Raw genomic sequence first — 20,045 nt, 5'->3', positions numbered from 1 at the left:
CGTTAAAAATTACCCATCAATTTCTAACAAAATTGCTTTGGAAGTTCCTGTGGATCTGGAAAAATATTGTCTTTGTCTTTGAGACTGTCAGCCGACGCTGAGACTCACGAAATGATTTTTATGGTATCGATTTTTGGTGTATATATTTCTTAATTTCCATTTATATTGAAATTATTAATCCAGATTTTTCTCTTCTATATTATAACATATCGCAACTTGATAAATGTCAGATCATACCAGATTTGGAAGCGATTTATTTAAAAAAAAAATAGTAAACAAAATGAATTCAGATTTAGCACGCTGAATTGTCATTAAGTATCGATTTTTATTCAGTTGCTCTTTCACCGGTACATGGGTTTCTTTTATTTTAGTGGTTGTTTTTTAAAGGTCCGTTTTTATTTTTCTATTTATGCACTGAGGACGGCTGAGCAGAGGCCTTGGCTGCTCATATTTGCACTGTTTTTTCCTTTTGCCTGGCTGAAACTATCCCTATTTTATTTTATTTACACATATCTTTTCTCGTCTTCTTATTATTAAGGAAGGTGGACGCAGCGAAGAAGTAACAAGTAGAATAGTCTAGGGCCAGGGTGATTTTTCCCAATTGAAAAAAGTTCGAAAAATGGAAAAATAAGCCTGCGTAAATAAACCAAGACTAGGAATATTTAAAATCCAAGGGTATGCCAATAATCAAGTATAGTTCTAAAAAATGAGCGCTTTGGAAAACGGAGGAGGCTTTACTGGATGTTTTCCAGATTCAGTAATGTCTTCAGTATCAAGGCATTTCCTGTGAATTGATAAGAAGAAATCAATAATTGCAGCTACAAAGATCATGAATAAACCTACAAATTGATTGACGATCAAACTGCTCATTACACTCGAAAAGTCGTGTTGTTATACAGCGTTACTGCATTTATGGACAATAAGGGGAAAAAACTGAATACAAAAAAAGAAACATTAAATTACCACAAATAAAACTCAGATAGCCAGAAATAAATATGATTTTACCTTATTAACTATTTTTGTCTTGTTCATTAAACGGTTTAATATAAATCCAACACAATTTAATTTTTTTAATTCAATAATGATATTTTGAAGAATACCTAAGCAAAATTAAATTATTTAGCACGTTTTATATATGACACTAATGGAGGGCCAAGAAATTAATACTTACAGATGATACCGAACTATTCCACTCCAAAAGGAACCTATTGCAACTGAGCCAACTGCAAGAGCAAAAATGAGCAAGAGACTACCATCGAAGTACACACCCTCCGACGGACTGTAAGCTGAGATCTTGAGATTTTTCCCGAGTTTCTGTCAAAAAGAAAAAGTGTTACATAACTATCCACGCATGAAATTATTTTTAAGAGTGCTCTGATGGGTACCTTTGCAGAGGCTTATATACTTCTAAAACGTTTGAGGAAAATCCACCAACATCTGGACAGACGGTTTGCAACACTCCTTACTCAATGACAACCTCACCTAATCACATATGATATACATTATAAAGCCTAATTACTACTAATTACTAATTAGTAGTAATTACTAGAAACCCTAATTACTAGAAACTACAGTTTTATCGACTTTTTCTTTCATTTTGTAAAAAGTTGTCACCAAGAAAAATTCACTGATCTTGTCTGATCTCCAGAGCATGGGGATCTCTATTTTGCACAGAATTAAAAGCTACATTTTATATGAATTCTGTTCTTTTCCAGAGTGGCTTAGCCTATTAGGGAATATTCAAGGATGCATAAAAACACAATGTATAGGTTCTACTGATTTACTAAACTTTAGCACCAGATCAAAGGCCCTAGAAAACAATCATACATAAAACTCAACTCCTTCCCAAAGAAAAAAAATCACTGATCAAGTGATAATCAGGGTGACGATACAAAAAAGTAGGCAGTTGGCTCACTCTAAATAAATGAAACATTTGGGATAGAGCGATTAAAAACTTTTTTGGGCAATTTGAACTTTCAACTGGAACCATCTCCATGAGGGGATTATTCCATTAAAGCTATTCTTTGATTCCTTCAAGCGAAGGTTAAACCGATGTCTATGTCAATGAAATTATTTCGTACACTTGTATTTGCAATATGTTTTTATGGTAACCATTTTCTTTATAAATCATTGCTGCCATCTTCACACTTTGCAAACCAGTCTATTCAGCCTAACCGAGCTATTATTTGCTATTTTAATGCTATTGGGCTATTATTTGCTATTTTAATGCTATTGGGCTTATAATAGCTTTCAGAAAATTGGTTAAATTATAGAATAAAATAAAACAGAGGAGAGAAATTTAATTTTGTTTCAAACATTAAAAGTCTAAAAGCAGTACTTTTAGACTACAATTTAATACTTTATTAGTGTAAATGGAGACACTTGTGACCAGGGGCGTCCCAAAGGAGGGAAGAGGGGGGCAACCCCCCCAACAGTTCGGCATTCGGTAAAATTTTCGCCGAGGGCGCAAATTTTGGCAGAAACTTTGCAAAATCGGCCGAAACTTAGCAGAATTCTTCATTTCTGCAGAAAATTCGGCATAATTCAGGTAAGGATTCGGTAAAATTTACGAAGATCACCCCCCAAATAAAACGAGCCTTGGGACACCCCTACTTGTGACAACCATATTTCACCTTTAGTACCCTTCATAAATTTTACCACATGAAATTGTAATCACTCTGTTTGGGAATAATGGAGGTGGAAGGGATGGGAGGATGCCGAACCATTTATGCGTCTGGTATTCTCCTAGTAAGTAAACATTCTCGTTCATTGTTCTCGTTCTCAATATTGTTTTACGTTTGTACAGAAACAAAAGCAGTAGGCAGAATGACAAAACAAAAGCTATAATAGGAAACTACGAAAAACTTATCTTTTAGAATTAAATTTAACGAACCTTTTTTTTTCACTTTTTTCACGAAAAAATTTAACAAGAATGAAAGTAAAGATGAAAAGTTAAGTCTTGGCTACGTCTATAGTGTATCTTCCGATTCAACGAGAAAGAAGAAGAAAAACAAAAAAACATAAGTAAAAATGAAAAATGACAATAATGATAATTAGTTGAATTCTTTAAATAGCAAAGTTTTTTTAAATGAAAGTTTAATGTAACAAAATGAAATTAACAAAAACTTTTCCTTTTGAACGAAAGTAAGAAAGATATTAGAACTCAAAACAAGAAGAAATTATTCGGTCCATGACGGGGAATGAGAGACCCATCTATCTCCCGCTCTTTAAGCAACAGTTGAGTTAGTGATTAACTGAAAGCATTTGAGAGTGCAAAAATAAAGCCACTTGGTAACTGAAGGTGTTTTCTTTATTGTCTGAAACACACTAACTGAAAATTCTGTTGGTTAATATAAAAGCAAATAAATAACCTAATCGTGAGTCATTGAAAAAAAAAAAACTTTTTATTAAATTTCCTGTTTTATTAGTCTAAGTCAGCACCAACAGTCATATTTTCTATTATTTTTCTCTCATTCTCATCCGTCTTTTTTCTTTTAATTCCCTGTTCTTAATTATCTCCACGTCCCCTCTACCTCCATCCCTGTTCTTAATTATTTCTACGTCCCCTTAGTCTTGTTTTTAATTTTCTTTCATACTATTTTCATTTAAGTTCTTCTTGCACGTGCTTACCCTTTGTTTTTTATGGTGTATGCGGCATTTGAGATGACAACAAGTTTTTAAACTACACTGAATGAACTCTGTTCTCTGGCATAAGATCCACTCAATTGGAGGTCTACCGTTGCTACGTTATGCACCTCTAATTCTTCTATACAACCTTGGTTTCTGGGGTCTGTTGTCTAAATATTATTATGTATTCTTACATATTTAGTCAATAAACAGATAATAAAATAAATTAACATCTGTCTTTAAATTGAATTCAGGGTAGATGAATCCTCTTATTCAACTCTCGTTTTTGAATTATTCATCTCCTGCCATCGGCTTTTATTATTCCATCTTAATTTAGGGAGATAATCATTGACTTGTTAATTAAGGATAATGTAACTCCGCGAGCACGTTTCCCTATTTGGAGCCCCTGTGCTAACAATCTCTTCCGAAAGTTTGGTCGAAAACTATAAATATGAAAGAAGTCTAGACTCCTCATCTCCGTAAATCTCTTCGGGGACCAAGTTCTAATTATAGTGTTAAAACACAAAAACAGATAATTTTTTCCTTTCTTTTTTTCAAGGCGCCAATATAAGTCCTGCAAATTGTTTTTATTGTTATTAGTCTTTCTTTGACTTTACCTCCTCTTGAAGAATAGGTCATTTGAAAGAGCCTCAACATGGAGGTAATTCCATATGTTGACACTACGTTGAATAAAAATCCCTTTTGGGTTTTTGGCATACAGCCAATATAAGGTCAATTACCCTTTAATTTTAAAAATATAAAAAAGTAATTCTTACGTTGATTGCCTCCTTAGTACTAGGATTAATAAGCACAATTTGAAAATCACTTGGTATGGTGACATTGGATAGAATCCTCAAAGCTCTTGGAGTGACGATAATCATTCCAGCAAATCCAGCAGACTAAAAATGACAAAAAGAAGTAAACAAAATCAAGCTCAAAATCTATTCATCTGAAATATGTACAATCATACAAAAGCACAATGTCCTTTTTTGTAGCCGAACTAGTTAAAGCCCCTTTTCATTTGTTTATTCTTCTCAGGGATTTGTCAGAAACATTTCAAAAGGAAAGGGTTATGCGAACTCATTGTTGAGTTGAGTAGCATTTGGTTAAAAGTATGACTATAGTTCCGAGAAATATACTGAAAATATGAATAGGAACCCATAACGCTCCAATAACACAATAATACTAACACAAATTTAGGGTTGCCTTTGGCATTGAATGAGTAAAAGAAAACGAAAAACCTTGCATAGTATTTCATATAATATTACCTACATTTTCGATTGAACATGAAAGACTTATTAATAAAATGTAACTAGAACAAAATTCTAACTCTAGTCAATGGACAGTAGAGCTCAACGCGCCAGCCTAACACATAATTACGTTGGAAAAAAACACCAAGTAGCAAAAAAAATCTTCAGGCAAAAGAAGAAGATTAAACGAGAAAACAAAAGACAAAAGGCAGGAAGATAAAAGGAAACCACTGCAGTGCGGTAATAACATAATCCAACTTTAAAGCTAGTTCAATCATTATAAGTCAAAATCAAGGACTGCATTACGAAAATAAAAAATTGTCCACATATTTAAATGTTAATCTTCAAAACAAAGTTAATATTCTTCAAAGACTTTGGAGTCCAAAAAAACAGTATATTCAACTATATTTTTTTTTCAAACTCTTCACTTAAGGTTAATTTAGAAAATATCATCACAAAACAAAAATGTAACAGGTCAATTCTTAAGCTTCTCTATTGTCTACATGGTTTTGACACACAAATACTGCAGTTTAGTATTACTCCCAGTTTCCTAAGAAACGCTAGAGAGTGGTGAAGTATCTTGGAATAGAATTTGCCGGTGTTCTGAGTCTTGCAATTTATCATATAACACCATTCGAAATTTTTTCTACATTTATTATCACAAGAAAACTTTAGTTGAACACTATGCAGAAAGCTTACTAAAGAAAAGGTTAAACAGAGTTTTTAAAAGCGACTTTTCAAACACTTAATTTTTTTTCTAAAAAGAGGACTGACCACCTTTATACACAGCGAAACTTAAATAAAGGTACAAAGAGCACGGGTAATTGATACGAGAGGATTCTTTGGAGCTTTAACTCAGGTTTAAGTGAAATCCAAACTAATAGCGCCACAGTCAATGCAGCGTTGCCTAGTTACCCGTTTATGATCAGTATGGTTTCAATTTAAGGCTAGATTTATTTGGATCCAACTTGATACTTTTTGAAAGCATATATATTCTGTTTTGTATGTTGATTATAAATTAGTTAGGATATTGTTAGTATACAGAAAATACACTAGCATTGTGCAAAAACATATTCATTTTGAACTTTTAGCAAAACTGATTCTGTTATCTTACTCATGGTTTAAAGCAAGACTAATGTTGTAGGCAAAACTGTATTTGTGAAACGAATGACGTTGTTTGTAATTTCCCTTTTATTTTACTCTTAATTTCAAAAAGTTAAATCAAAGAAATGTTTCTTCAAACATAAGGATTTTGGCTTCAAAATACATTATGTGCGCCTCATAGCTAAAACGCTAAACGATTCTTTGCCTGCATAATTTAATACACGTGGTTAAGATGGATTATCTACTATACTTTCCTCCAGGAACGACCACAAAAGGAAGAGAGAGATTCAGGCTCAATAGCCCTTCCCATCCCCAGCAAAAAATATCTGGGAATAGTTTCTATTTTTAACATATTTCCTAATATTTCCCATATAATTTGTCTATTTTTGGCACTTTTTCGAATCCCCCCCCCCCCAAAAAAAAACTCGAATATCCCAAATTCTTATATTGCTTAGGTCCACAATAACCCCTCTAAGTCCATGATTATGTCAATGTGTTTCCTTACCTCTCCACCCCATTTTCTTAATCATATCCCTTCTGAAATATCCCTGCCCTCCCTTAAGTTACTTGGCCTCAAAATTTCTTGTAACTTAAAGTGGAGCATCCATGCCAAAAATACTATCTATAAAGTTAATGCATCCTCCCTCTTAAAGCTTTTGAATAAACTTGGCAACCCCCTCCCCATTTTTTAAGGGTTTATACTTCCTTTGTCCGCCCTCATCTCAAGTATACTTGTCCAGTGTGGCACCCAGGCATCTCCAGGGAAGAGTCATATAAAATTGAATCTATAAGAAAGAGTCACGTGAATAATTTTCAAAGTTTGCAAAGTCCCATACCCCCTCCTTTTGCAAAAGTTAGGTTAGAAACCCTTGAGTACAGGAGACGCATGTTGTGCCTCCATATCTTTGAATGCAACGATAAACCCCCGCACAGAACAAACTTTTCTGAAACCCCCCCCCCCCCCCCCCAGATTCTGCCTTTCTCGGGGAGTTTCCTAGCCCGTTCCTCCTTGTCTAACATTCCATGCTGTATCTCCGGATTCGAAAAAACCTTTGTCCCTTCATTACAAAAAAATAAACAAAATATCCCTCTAGTTTCCCTCTTTAACTATTTAGCACTGGTCCCTGCCAGGTTGTACATTTGTTCGCTTGTGTTTTCCCCTCTTTTTTCTCGTATATATATATATATATATATATATATATATATATATATATATATATATATATATATATATATATATATATATATATATATATACATATATATATGTATATATATATATATATATATATATATATATATATATATATATATATATATATATATATATATATATATATATATATATATATATATATATATATATATATAAATATATATATATATATATATATATATATATATATATATATATATATATATATATATATATAAATATATATATATATATATATATATATATATATATATACCGGTTTTCGTCTTTTTAACTTGTTATAGCATTTCCCAGTTTAATTATTGAGTAAAGAATGATTTTCCATTCTGATATTTGTAATTTTAGCATTCTTTGCCAGTTTTTTAGTTTTCGTGTTTTTTTCTTATGTTTTGTTTTATCATGTTTTTATTTGCTAAGCCCAAAATTTGAATTCAGCTTCTCGGGGCTTGTGACAGCAACTTTTTGCAATAAATATCTTACCTTATCTCACGCGGTCAATTTCTTCTAACTATTTTGTTATGTAGCTTTATTGTTCACAGTGTTTACTAGTAAGTAGGTAAAAAATTAAGAAAATCAAATAGAATAGAAAAAATGAGAAATAAAATTTTCACTAAAAGATGACATAGTCAGTAAGTAACTCAGCGTATTTTTGCAAAATGATGTTAAAAACGAGTCTTTGAAAAGTCAACTCTCTATGTGTTAAAAGTTGCCTGGTCTAGTTTGTCTGTCTCATTTAAAGTTTTGTTTCCTATTTATTTTTAAATTTACGGTTGCGTATCTTCACTTTTTTCAGTTTATATTTTCTTATTCTTTAACTGATTGTCGAAGCATATCTTCTTAAGTAATTAACTAAGAAGTCTTATAAAGTAGAAACCCAAACGTCACTTAATTTGATAACTTATGATAAGTATTAATATGTTATACCTGATACATTTAGTGGTAGACAGAGTATATATGAATATATTTTTACTTATTACTTATTCTTTATATATTTTTACTTATTTACTTATTATAATTTTACTTAGTACATTATTACTTATTTGTTTTGCTTCATAAACTTCGTTTACAAGTTGATTCTTATTCTGTACCCTGATGCGCGGCATACAGATTGCAATTCAAGCTCCAAATGCCCCCCCCCCCTCTCTTGGTCTTCTGAATACCAATAATGACAGTTAGTTAATGATAGGAACATTATGTGACAATTCAATTATAACAATATAATTGAATTCTAATATAATATTAATAAAATTGAATAATAATGTAACAGAATTGTAAACATTATAATAATAATATTTTAGGAAAATCTTAATTAAACAACTGTATAAGAAAGGTAATAAGAGTGAATGAAGTAATAATCAAGGCATTAGTCTGGTCTCTGTAGGATGCAAATTACTTAGTAATATGATTCTTTTTAGACTGAGAGATGCTGTAGACAAAGTTTTAAGAGAAGAACAGTGCGGTTTTAGAAAAGGTAGAGGATGTGTCGACCAAATTTTCACTTTTAGGTTAATAATTGAGAAGTGCCTGAGTTGTGAAACACCTATGGTCCTCAGTTTTATAAATTATGAGCAAGCGTTTGATTCTGTTGATAGAAGAGCTTTCCTAAAGGTTTTATCTTTGTATGGTATACCAGACAAATACATTAAAGTAATTAGTGCTATGTACGAGAATAACACTGCTGCAGTTAAGGTAGGAAATGAGGTTAGCAGCTGGTTTTGTTTTAAATTAGGAGTTAAGCAGGATTGTGTTCTATCCCCCTTTATATGGATCATTTTGATGGACTTTGTCTTGAGTAGCATAGGAAAGGCAATGGGAGACCACAGAATCAAATGAGGAGGAAAAAATCTCATGGACTTAGATTACGCTGATGATTTAAGCATCCTAGATGTAACTGTGAGCAAAATAAATGAACTTTTAGAGGTTTTGCAGGCTCACGATCCTTGAATAGGTCTAAAAATGTATTTTAAGAAGGATAAGTCATTAAGAATTGAAATGACTGAACATGATAAGGGGACGTAGGGTAACGGAACAGTCGATCAGGAGGATAGCTTCACTTACCCTTTTAGTATTATTAATAAAAGCAGTGGGTGTCGCAAAGATTTTTGAATTATAGTAGCTAAAGCCAGGCTCTGGGTGTTTTTTCGCAGTTTGGGAGAATAGAAAGATAAGTCTGCAAACCAAGATTAGAACATTGGAAGCTACAGTGATGACAATGATCAAATATGGCTCTGAAGCGTGGGGGCTCCGAAACACGGATAAAGATTTGCTAGATGTTTTCCAGAGAAATTGCCTACGGATTGTTTTGGGTACCCGGCTGACTGACAGTATTTCAAACAGTAGGCTGTCCAAAATATGTGGTTGAATCCCGCTTTCTAGGACTATAATGAAAGAAAGATTGAGATGGCTAGGGCACGTTCTGCAGAGGAAGGATGACAGATTACCGAAGATAGTCCTTTTCAGCCAACCGTCTAGAACTAAACAGAAAGCAGGTCATCCTCGTCTGGGGTGGGAGGATGCCATAAAGAAAGATTTAAAGGAAATGAGAACTTCCTGGGAGGGTGTAAAGAGGAAAGCATTGAATATATTGGGATGGAGGAGGAGCGTGCTCAGCTGTGTTGGCCTCAGGCGGCTTGGTGCTGCGGTGAGCTGTTAGTAGTAGTAGCAGTAATTATAATAATATCAACAATTGAAAACTAATTTCTGTTTTGCCTTCTATTTCAAAATTATTAATAACATTTACTAATTAAATATGTAATTTGCATAGCCAGCAGTCATGGGTAATCTGAAGATTCGCAATTCACTCTACTAGTTTTCTTTAATAGCTAGAGTGCTTTGCTAATTTTATTAATACGTGTGCTGTTACTTGTTGGTTTTGCTGTATTATCTTTGTGCAGAAGTTTCTATTATTAATGGTGTTTTTTTATCCTTGAGTGTTGATATGTGTCATTTTAGTGGTCAATTTCTATCTAATTTAGCCCTATCCTTGGTTCAAATAGACGTTATCTTACCTTATAGCTATCGGTCACACACAATGTGGAAACCTCTGATTTTTACTAATGTAAATTCTTGTACCTGAAAAAATTACATTTATTTATTTTAATTAATGAAAAAGTATTGCATTTAAACAATTAGTGTATTTGATTTCTTATAGACTCTGGTTTTGTTATTAACAAGAAAATTACTAAGCAAATTGTTTCAATAATTAAGTGCTTAGTTCGCGAAGACAATGGTCACGCGCAATCTCCCAGCCTCTGTACATGACTACTGTTATTATTATTATTTTTTTAAATACCTTGAGTGTGTTGACTCGTTCCTCGATTGTACAGTTACCACGATTTAGGATTGGAATAAAGCCACCCTGATCCAATGGGAAAGGCTTAGTACCGTTACGAGAGCATCCATCCCAAGGTGTCCGATCAAGAAGCTCGTAGAACACCTACGAAAACAATAATTAGATTATATACGAAATTGAGTCTTCAGGGAAAAGTAAATTTTCTTGCGTTTTTAACTAACGCATTACTGCACTTAAATAAAATGTCATTTACGTTCCATGGGCAGCATGAGTTTATGTCCAAAGATTAACATTTTCTTTAAAAAATGATGACATCTTCCTTGAAGACAGCCTCAATACACATTGTGTCAAAAACAATTTTATCCTCTAGTTCACGATATCAATTCGATGTTTTTTATTTTCTAAAGGTATCATGCTTTAAGCTAATGCTTAATTAGTTTGTTCGAAAACATGAAATCTGACTCAATTCTTGTATTTATTACAAAAATGCAACATTGGGGAGTTGAAAAAAAATCTGTTTGAAACTTTTACTTACTTGGTTTTTAGAACTGAGTTTTCCACCCAAAATTAAAAAAAAAGGTCAAAGAAACAAGTTTTCAAACATGGCTTGGCAAAACAACTTAATGCAGTTTTCTCAAACATGGACTGCAAAACCCCACTGGGTTCACACATTGTAAGCTCTGGTTAAAGAGCAAGCAAAACCATCCTTTTTGGTTCCAGGTAAGACTTATACGTAATAACTTTCCAGCACATAATTTTGTATCCATAAATTCGACCAGAGGTCAGATTTTTTCTATAAAGACAACGGAGCGACACGTTACGGCTATAGGGACATGTTGAGGTTTTACCGTAGGCGTAATACGTTACCGTCTTTCATAAGGCTGTAACCATATTACCTGTGATGGAACATCTGGTAAGGTCGTCAAATTTGGGTAAAAAGCAGCACAAAGCGTTTCATTTCTGCGATCTGGTGTTTGTACTAACAGCAAAGCGGGTGAATGGCTCACAAATTCAGCAGATAAACCCTAAAAAAGACAGTACAATAGTGAGTGTCTATTATTAACTATTCAAAGCACAAACCACCGTTATTTGGCGAAAAATAAAGCATGCAGTGGCTTGAGACATGATAAAAAATATCAAGGTATGGAAAGGGGATGCTTCCATAAAACTTAGCTAAAATATCCCAGGAGGAATAAAACCTCTTCAATGAAGTAGTATCCCTTACTCACAAACAATTCCCTGGTCTATTCTCTTATTCAAGGTTTCGACCAGTGAGTAAAGCCTTTGGGAGAAAGAAGGGCAAAAAAAAAAACCCGTGGCCCAAGCATCAAAGGGCCTAGTAATTTTTTTTTAGGCTCTGGTTTGTGAGGTTAATATTCCAAATCAAAGGGGACTCCAATTCTAAGCTTGAGCTCCATCGAAAAGCGTTGAAAGATTTATATGTATTCTCAATGTTTTTCTCTAAAAAGACCAAAAATTATCAGAGGCCATATAATTTTTCGACATTCAGTATGTCTATACTGAATGTCAACATTCAGTATAATATCTGATATTTTCCATGCGACCTAGTGGCTTTCTAGGTAGCAAGTTTGCTAGATTGCAACCTACAATTGTTTAACACTTGCATCTTTTTCCCTTAGTGGGGAATAAGATAGAACTATGGCCCATTTAGTTGATTGTATAGAGATATTAAACAGCAGTTTTTTCTAGACTGAATTCTCTGGCATGGGCACCACCATAAATTTTTGTGCGTATGTGGGGATTCATGCTGAAATGTTTTCAACAGGATGCAAAACAATAGAAAAAAAATTCTGCCAAAAAATCATATATTTTTGAACTTTATGCAATTCTGAGTAAGTCAAAAATTTGTATTCTTCTCTCTTGTATACTATCCAAAAAAAGAAAACGGCAAAACCTTGTCTCTCTCCGTTGTTTTCAAAATAATGCCAATATCCTCACGACTTTCAATGCCCAAGTCCTCACCCAGTCAATGTTGTCTTATTACGCTCAAATTGAAAAAAGTTGAGTTTCCCTAGGATCTTGAAAACTAGCATAAAAATTTCATCCCTGTGATATTTCACACTTTCCTATTGTTTAGAAAGCTATTGTGCCAAATCCCTCGATGGTCCCTCTCTTACGTCAAAATTGGGGGTCCACCTGCCTTCCCTCCGGTGTCTTTATCCACCCATTCCCCAAGTCAAAACTTAGACCCACTTACGCTCTCCCCCCAACATACCAAACCCAACTACTTGATCCCCTAAACCATTCCTGAGCCATTGTAGATAATTCGAAAACTAGTGCACAGAGCGTCTTTTGATTCACTCAGGTACCTGTGGAATTTCCAAAGCATACCCTGGGGAAACGCTGTAAATGAGATCATTTGCAGAGTTGAACTAACATTTGATTTACAGTGTGAAGTTCTCTTTACGCGAAAGTTTGACTGTTTCCCCAATTCTTTGAGAAAAACTGTTGAAACATAAATACCGCTAAATGGGAATAGAAAGCTTTTTTATTACATTAAAATGTTTTTGTGTATCAATTGAAGGGCTGAAGATTGGGCAGCCTCTCTCATATATGGAATAATTCTTGTTCATTTTAAGTTTGAATGTTGCTCCTAAGTTCCATTTGAAAAAAAAAATGCTTTTAAAATTTAAGGTTCAACTTGTAAGTTTTATATCAATTATCTTTGAAATTACTCCAGTTTTTTAGCTGGAAAAAAATCTTTTGTTAAAAGTCAAGTTTCAGCAAACTTTATTTGCATCTACAAATTGTATTAGCTTTAGACTTATCATTTGACTAATATTTTCTTTTCCAGGTCATAGATGTCCAGTCAACAAAGAAAGCTAAATCATTCAGAACAATCACCTGAAGAAGACCAGTGAGAGAGGAAAATTTGAAAATGGTCACTTCCAAATGCCAAAATGGGGTACCTTAGTACAAACATGAACTTTGCTGAATATATAGTTTTTATTTCAGAGCTAAAGATGCCAAAGGACAACAAGGAAGAAGTAAAAAAGTTGACTATAGTTTGGAGATGCTTCAAAAAGCATTACATGATATACATCATTGCATGACAACCCATAATGCAGTTAAGAAGTATAAAACCCCAAAGAACACCCTGACAAGCAAACTACATAAGCAGTATACAGGTAAAATTGGTGGCCCAATTAAACTCTCAGTGACGATCAATCCATGCTGAGTCTAAGTGTTTGCCACCTCAGTACTTTTAGAGTCCAGAGCTTTTTGAGGGGAAACTCAGTGAGCTTGAAAAAAGTCTTGGTTCTGCAAGATATTAAGAGTCTTGCACATTCAGGTTCTCTATCATGTCCCTTCCATACTGATCCGCTTATGTCAAGCACATTTTTAGTGCAGTCTCAGTTGTCAAAACGAAGTCTCGAAGCCACTTTGCAGTTGATATCATTTACGCCGTACTAGGGAGCAGATCCGCGACCACGGTACTTGTGTTTCCTGGAATCCTCAGGAAAAAAAAGAAAAGAGAAGAAGAGCAAGTACTTAATGAAATACAAGACGCTGCAGAAGAAGAAATTGAGTCTTTGCTAAGAGACCTTGATGGTGTGATGCTCCGAAGGCTTTTCTTATAATTTTAGTTTCTGAACAACTGATTTGTTTTGTGTCTCTAGGTAAACTCTGATCTTTTATCCAATAAAACCAATCTTAGTAGCTCAGTTTTTCAGCTCCTGGTTATGTAGGGGTTTGTTCTAGGTCGGCCAAAAAGTATATAAAAAGTACCTATGGGTGCCTTTTAGCTGGAGGAATTGGAAGCAACTGCTATATTAATTCGATGCTAGGCTTTTTCAAAAGCCTTTTTATTGACAAATTATAATAGTTATAATATAAAAAATATTTTATACATGTTTTTAAAAACCTAGGGTCTATTTTATTCATCAGTTCTTTTCCAATCGCTTCAACTAAAACGCAGCCGTAGTTACTTTTTATATACTTTTTGGCCAACCTGGAACGAAGCCTAGGTCTGATCAAAAATATATAAGCCTAAATAATGTTCCTTTTTGGCCCTTACGGAGTCACACAGCGCAAAAGAAAAAGGAGTAAAGCTGGGACTTCACCTCCCAGATTTTTTAGCATTTTGCTTCCTAATTCTGGGTTTACGTTTCTTCGCAGGCAATCTGGAACGTCAAGCCAGACCAAAAGTACCCTGGACCAATTTGGAAAAAAGAGGGATTTGAACATCCAGATTTGGATCTTTTGCGCTGAAAAAATAATTCTAATAGCGGAAGAAACAGAATAAGAAATAAAAAATTGATTTTGATTAAACATGAAAACAAAAAAATTGTAGAAGCTCTGAAGAGTGCTGGAAAGTGGGAGGGAAAAAACCATCTGGAGGCTCTTTTCCTTATTACCAGCTTCACTATCCAGAAAGCCTGATACTAACCAGAAGAGTGGGCATCCGCCTTCATCCACCTTGAAAGGAATTGGAAACCATTCCAGCAGGGAATATAATCAATTTCAGCAAAACAAACTTAATTGATGGTAGCAATCTCCGAAAAAAAAATGACAGAAAGTGATTAAAAATATCCAGAGCAGACTCTGAATCCTTCAAAAACCTCAACAACAATTATGATGACAGAGACAGCTGTTGGTGAGATGCTGCCTCTGTATGCTATTTACATAAGTCAGGCAATGTAGATGCTCTGGGTAGGAGGACAGGCTGGTGCCAATATAGTTCTGTCAAGTCTATTTGGATTGATATGACTTGCTTTGAGGCCAACTTTGTACAGCTCCTCGTATCCATTCAGCGTTGCAATGCGTTCAATATATTTTCCTCCGACCTGTATATCTGTACGACTTTTTTTAAGTCGAAAATTCAGTACAATTCCAAACTGGTAAAAATTCTATACATTTGCTGCAAAATTCAGCGTCTTTTTTCGATAGCCGGAATTAAGACTCTCACTGTTCATTGTTATAAAAATAGTGATATCTCACGACTTGTCTCTCTCTTCTTTGTGACTTCGAAGGGATTCTATGGACTCTGTGCAAACGTACGTTTTCAACCGTTGATTTCAAAAATTGGCATCAAATTTAAAACTCCAAAAACAAGGCCCATTTAATTCCAATATTAAGGCAGGGCTGCTGAAGTATACTTTAGATCTGACCCTTTGATAACACATAAATAGGTAAAGGTGCATATTAGCTACCCCTGATAAGACAACTTATTTTTACTGTATATCATTCTGTCAACTGGGCTGTAAAATTGCACAGATACAGTCCGGTAGTAGCAAGATAAAAGAAATTCACTCATTAATATGTAAAGAGTCTGTGATTGCTTGTTAGGGCTTGTTGAGGTGCCATCAGCGACAGCTTAAATAATGAAAGAAGAAGTAGATAAGCTACTTCATGTTATAATTATTTTAAAACAGAATTGCATAAGGTTTGGATGGGATAATGCCTCTTTGAATATGGAAAAGATAAACAGGTTGAAGGCTCTGGTGAAAGTCAACAATCCACATGTTATTGTTGTTGGCTGTGTCTTCCATTGCCTCGCTCTGTGCGTGTCTAGTGTCTCCAGGGAAATTCCCCCACAATATGAAGAGTTTGTCAGCGATGTGTATTACTATATACAACATTCACCAAAACACATCACAGCTTACACAGAGATTCAGGAAATGACAAACACGAAAAATCATAGACTACTCAAAATCTGCAATGTCCATTGGCTGTCTCTTGAGTACTTGAAGTTCACTTTTAAGAAGAATTCAAGGCCACTAAGTTGGCATCTTCAGAAAAGGTCCTAAAAATGATGGAAAATGTGCTTACCAAACTGTGCTGGCAGTAATTTTGCCACAAGTCAGCAAGTTGAATGTTTCATTTCAAGCAGAGGGGGTTAGGCTGCACTGCCTTTGCGAAAATGTTTCCTCATTATTCGAGACCATTCTAAGGAATTTTCTACGTCCTGAGGTAGTAAAAAAAAGCCATTAGGTACGTATGCCCCGTCCAACCCTGAATACCCTTTGCCTCTCGAAAGAATCTATGTTGGAGCGAACGTGAAACCTGATGTGATAGAAAAAAAATATTCCAGCCCAAACACTGCGTGGCTTTAAAATCGTGTGTCTGAACTTTTACGTGAAGTTAGCAAAGGAGCTTTATGTTCACTTCTACTGCAAATCAACTTTTAGGTTTTGCAGAAAATGAAAGTGACCCAGTTGTGGCTGCCTCTATCAAAGAAGACTTGGTACCAGTACTAGTCATGTTCCCTAACCTAGTCGATCGACAATCTTTAGAAGAATTAAGTTTCAGTGGCGATCAATCCATGCTGAGTCTAAGTGTTTGCCACCTCTGTACTTTTAGAGTCCAAAGCTTTTTCGGGGGAAACTCAGATAGCTTGAAAATAGTCTTGGTTCTGCGAGATATTAAGAGTCTTGCACATTCAGGTTCTCTATCATGTCCCTTCCAAACTCATCCGCTTGTGTCAAGCACATTTTTACGCAGTCTCAGTTGTCAAAACGAAGTCTCAAAGCCACCTTGCAGTTGAGATCATTTACTCCATACTAGGGAGCAGATCCGCGACCACAGTACTTGTGTCTCCTGGAATCCTTAGGAAAAAAAAAGAAGAAGAACAAGTGCTTGATGAAATACAAGATGCTACAGAAGAAGAAATTGAGTCTTTACAAAGACACCTTGAGGATGTGATGCTCCAAAGTCTTTTCTTGCAATTTTAGTTTCTGAACAACTGATTTTGTTTATGTCTCTAAGTAAATTCTGATCTTTTATCCAATAAAACCAAGTTTAGTAGCTTAAATTTTCAGCTCCTGGTTATGTAGCGGTTCGTTCTAGGTCGGCCAAAAAGTATATAAAAAGTACCTATGGGTGCCTTTTAGCTGGAGGAATTGGAAGCAACTGCTATACTAATTCGATGCTAGGCTTTTTCAAAAGCCTTTTGGTTGATAAATTATAATAGTTATAATATAAAAAATATTTTATACATGTTTTTAAAAACCTAGGGTCTATTTTATTCATCAGGTCTTTTTCAATCGCTTCAACTAATACTCATCCATAGTTACTTTTTATATACTTTTTGGCCAACCTGGAACGAAGCCTAGGTCTGATCAAAATATATAAGCCCAAATAATGTTCCTTTCTCGGCCCTAACGAAGTCGCACAGCGCAAATGGAATAGTAGTTAAGCTGGGACTTCACCTCCCAGAATTTTTAGCATTTGGGTTTCCTGATTCTGGGTTTACGTTTCTTCGCATGCAATCTGGAACGTCAAGCCAGACCAAAAGTACCCTGAGCCAATTTGGAAAAAAAGGGATTTGAGGATCCAGATTTCTGGATTCTGGAATCTTTTACGCTGAAAAAATAATTTTAATGGTGGAAGAAACAGAATAAGAAATTAAAAATTGATTTTCATTAAACTTGAAAACAAAAAAATTGTAGAAGCTCTGAAGAGGGCTGGAAAGTGGGAGTGAAAAAACCATCTGGAGGCTCTTTTCCTTATTACCAGCTTCACTATCAAGAAAGCTTAGAATCTAGAAATTCTGGTAGGTGAAGCCCCAGATTTAGATTATGTATTCTTGTTCGTAGAGACAATCTGACTATTTGTATGATGGAAAAGATAAAAATTATTAGGGTATTATGTTTTACATTGATGGCATCTTTTTCTTTTTAGATGCTCTTTTGATTTTTAAGGAAATAAATTAATAATAACAATGATAAAAAAGAAAAAAGGAGGCAAGAGAGAAAAGACGGGCAAAGGAAAAGATTGTATAATTCGTACATTACTGTTCAAGGCAAGATGCACGTGTTGCACTTAGCGTAACACACATCAAAATGTTTGATGTCTGGTACATTTTTTCCTGGAAAGTACATTTTAGAGCTTTGTTTGGTACAAATCAAAGTTTCAACATCGCAACACTGTATCCATTTCAAAGGAAAGGCCTTCCAGAAAAGTTGTAATTTCTGATGGTCTTTCATCATACATCAGCACTGATGTTCTCAAGACTTGCAAGGAAAACAACACTGCATTAATCTTTTTCTCTCCTAACCAAGCCAATTAGATTCAATCATAAGATGTCATCTATTTTCAATTGATGGAAATAAAATGGTAACAAATATTCCTGAGGTACAAGAACAGATTGCCAATTGGCATACCAAAAGCCGATTTTCCAAAATTACTGAAAGAGATACAACATAGCTCAAAGAATGATCTTGCGCAAGGGCATGAAAAGCAGTTTTGGAAAGTGCAGAATCTGTCCTCTGAACAGAGATGAAGTTCTTAAGTACCTTCCCTCATGCTTTAATGCCAATATAAGCAATATGACTCCAGCACTGAGCAATACTATGATGGACTATTCAAAGGAGTGAAACAGTGAAAACTAGAAGACAAAACAATAAACATCCTTATTGAAAGAATCTATTCAGTTGAAGTTATTACCAGAACAAGGGGAAAACAATCCAATGATAACTTGATGGAGATGAAATTCTTTGAAGATTAGAAAAATGGAAAGAAAGAAAGCTGTGCAAAAAATTGCAACAGCATCAAGTATACAAGTAACAACCTGAACCGATTCTTGAGCTGAAAGTGGGAAGTTATGTTTAGTTTGTGTATGGATAAAAGAGATCTATTCTTTGAAATTTATTATGGATAAAAGAAATATGTATGGATAAAGGAATTGGATAAAAGAAGCATTCTTATAATTCTATTGCCAGCAAATGTGATTTAAGGTAGTTTAAAGTAACAACCATAAAAAACAAAGAAAATAAGATTTTGAAAATCAAGTTGATGCAAATAGCAAGACCAAGCATGTGGAAATGACCAGAATGCAAAGACATTGAAAACTACTTGGTGATTGAAATTTTGATAATGCTCAAAGAATGAGAACTTTTCCTTATTGTATTGTTGACCAGGCCCACCATATTTGCATTTTTCAACTTTTAAGTTCTTTCTGTTCTTCCTTCAAAAATGCCAAAGTCACCAGTTTTGTATTTTCATTTGTAAAGATAAGAAGTTTCTTTCATCACAGAGTTCCTTAACCAATACCAATTTTACATAATTAAAAGAATAAATCAACAAATGCAGTTTGTGGAACAAAGTAAGCCCTATTTACGCATTTTTTTTCTTGTCTGCAAAATATGCTAGTGTATAGTCAGCTTGACTCTTCCACTGAAATTGGAACAAAAACAATATTATAAAAACCTTTCAGAAGTTGTAATTTTAAAATTAGCTTTTTAGTTATGTATACCTCTCCTGAAATTCTAATCTTTTTTTGTCCAAAATTTAAAGTTACATAAAAAAAAACAGGGTAGAATTCTAGTTCAGGAGCTATTTGCTTTCTAGGAAAGTAGTTGAGTTAACTGAGGAATGTATCCACAGCCTTAGTGATCTCATGGGAAGATATTTTGAAACAACTATCTCAACTCTTTCTCCCTCCAGAAGGCACTGATAAATGATGACCTATAAAGACCTTTGTGTTATAAAAGTGAGACCTCACAAAAAAGTCTGCCAAATAAGGCACAATGAAATTGTATTCAGATTAATACCTTTGCTCAAGCCTAATTTACTGGGTTTTTAAAGATCTGTA

General features: G+C 34.4%; 1 protein-coding gene across 1 annotated transcript in view; it reads right to left on the bottom strand.

The window, feature by feature from the left end:
- The window catches only part of LOC148942881 (signal peptide peptidase-like 2B), a 104,379-nt gene that overhangs the window by 73,633 nt on the left and 10,701 nt on the right, over positions 1-20,045 (bottom strand). The window contains exons 2-5 of the mRNA XM_089102096.1: positions 11,386-11,514; positions 10,490-10,633; positions 4,404-4,526; positions 1,172-1,314 (exon numbers count right to left, since the gene is read on the bottom strand). Of these exons, the coding sequence (XP_088958222.1) occupies positions 1,172-1,314; positions 4,404-4,526; positions 10,490-10,633; positions 11,386-11,514 (539 nt within the window). The remainder of the gene's footprint in view (positions 1-1,171; positions 1,315-4,403; positions 4,527-10,489; positions 10,634-11,385; positions 11,515-20,045) is intronic.

Source organism: Artemia sp. Qi Xiang Cuo, chromosome 16, assembly GCF_049724085.1.
Source record: "Artemia sp. Qi Xiang Cuo chromosome 16, ASM4972408v1, whole genome shotgun sequence".
Taxonomy (NCBI): domain Eukaryota; kingdom Metazoa; phylum Arthropoda; class Branchiopoda; order Anostraca; family Artemiidae; genus Artemia; species Artemia sp. Qi Xiang Cuo.
Note: the sequence above shows the minus strand (reverse complement) of the source record. Positions and strands in the feature narration are given on the sequence as shown.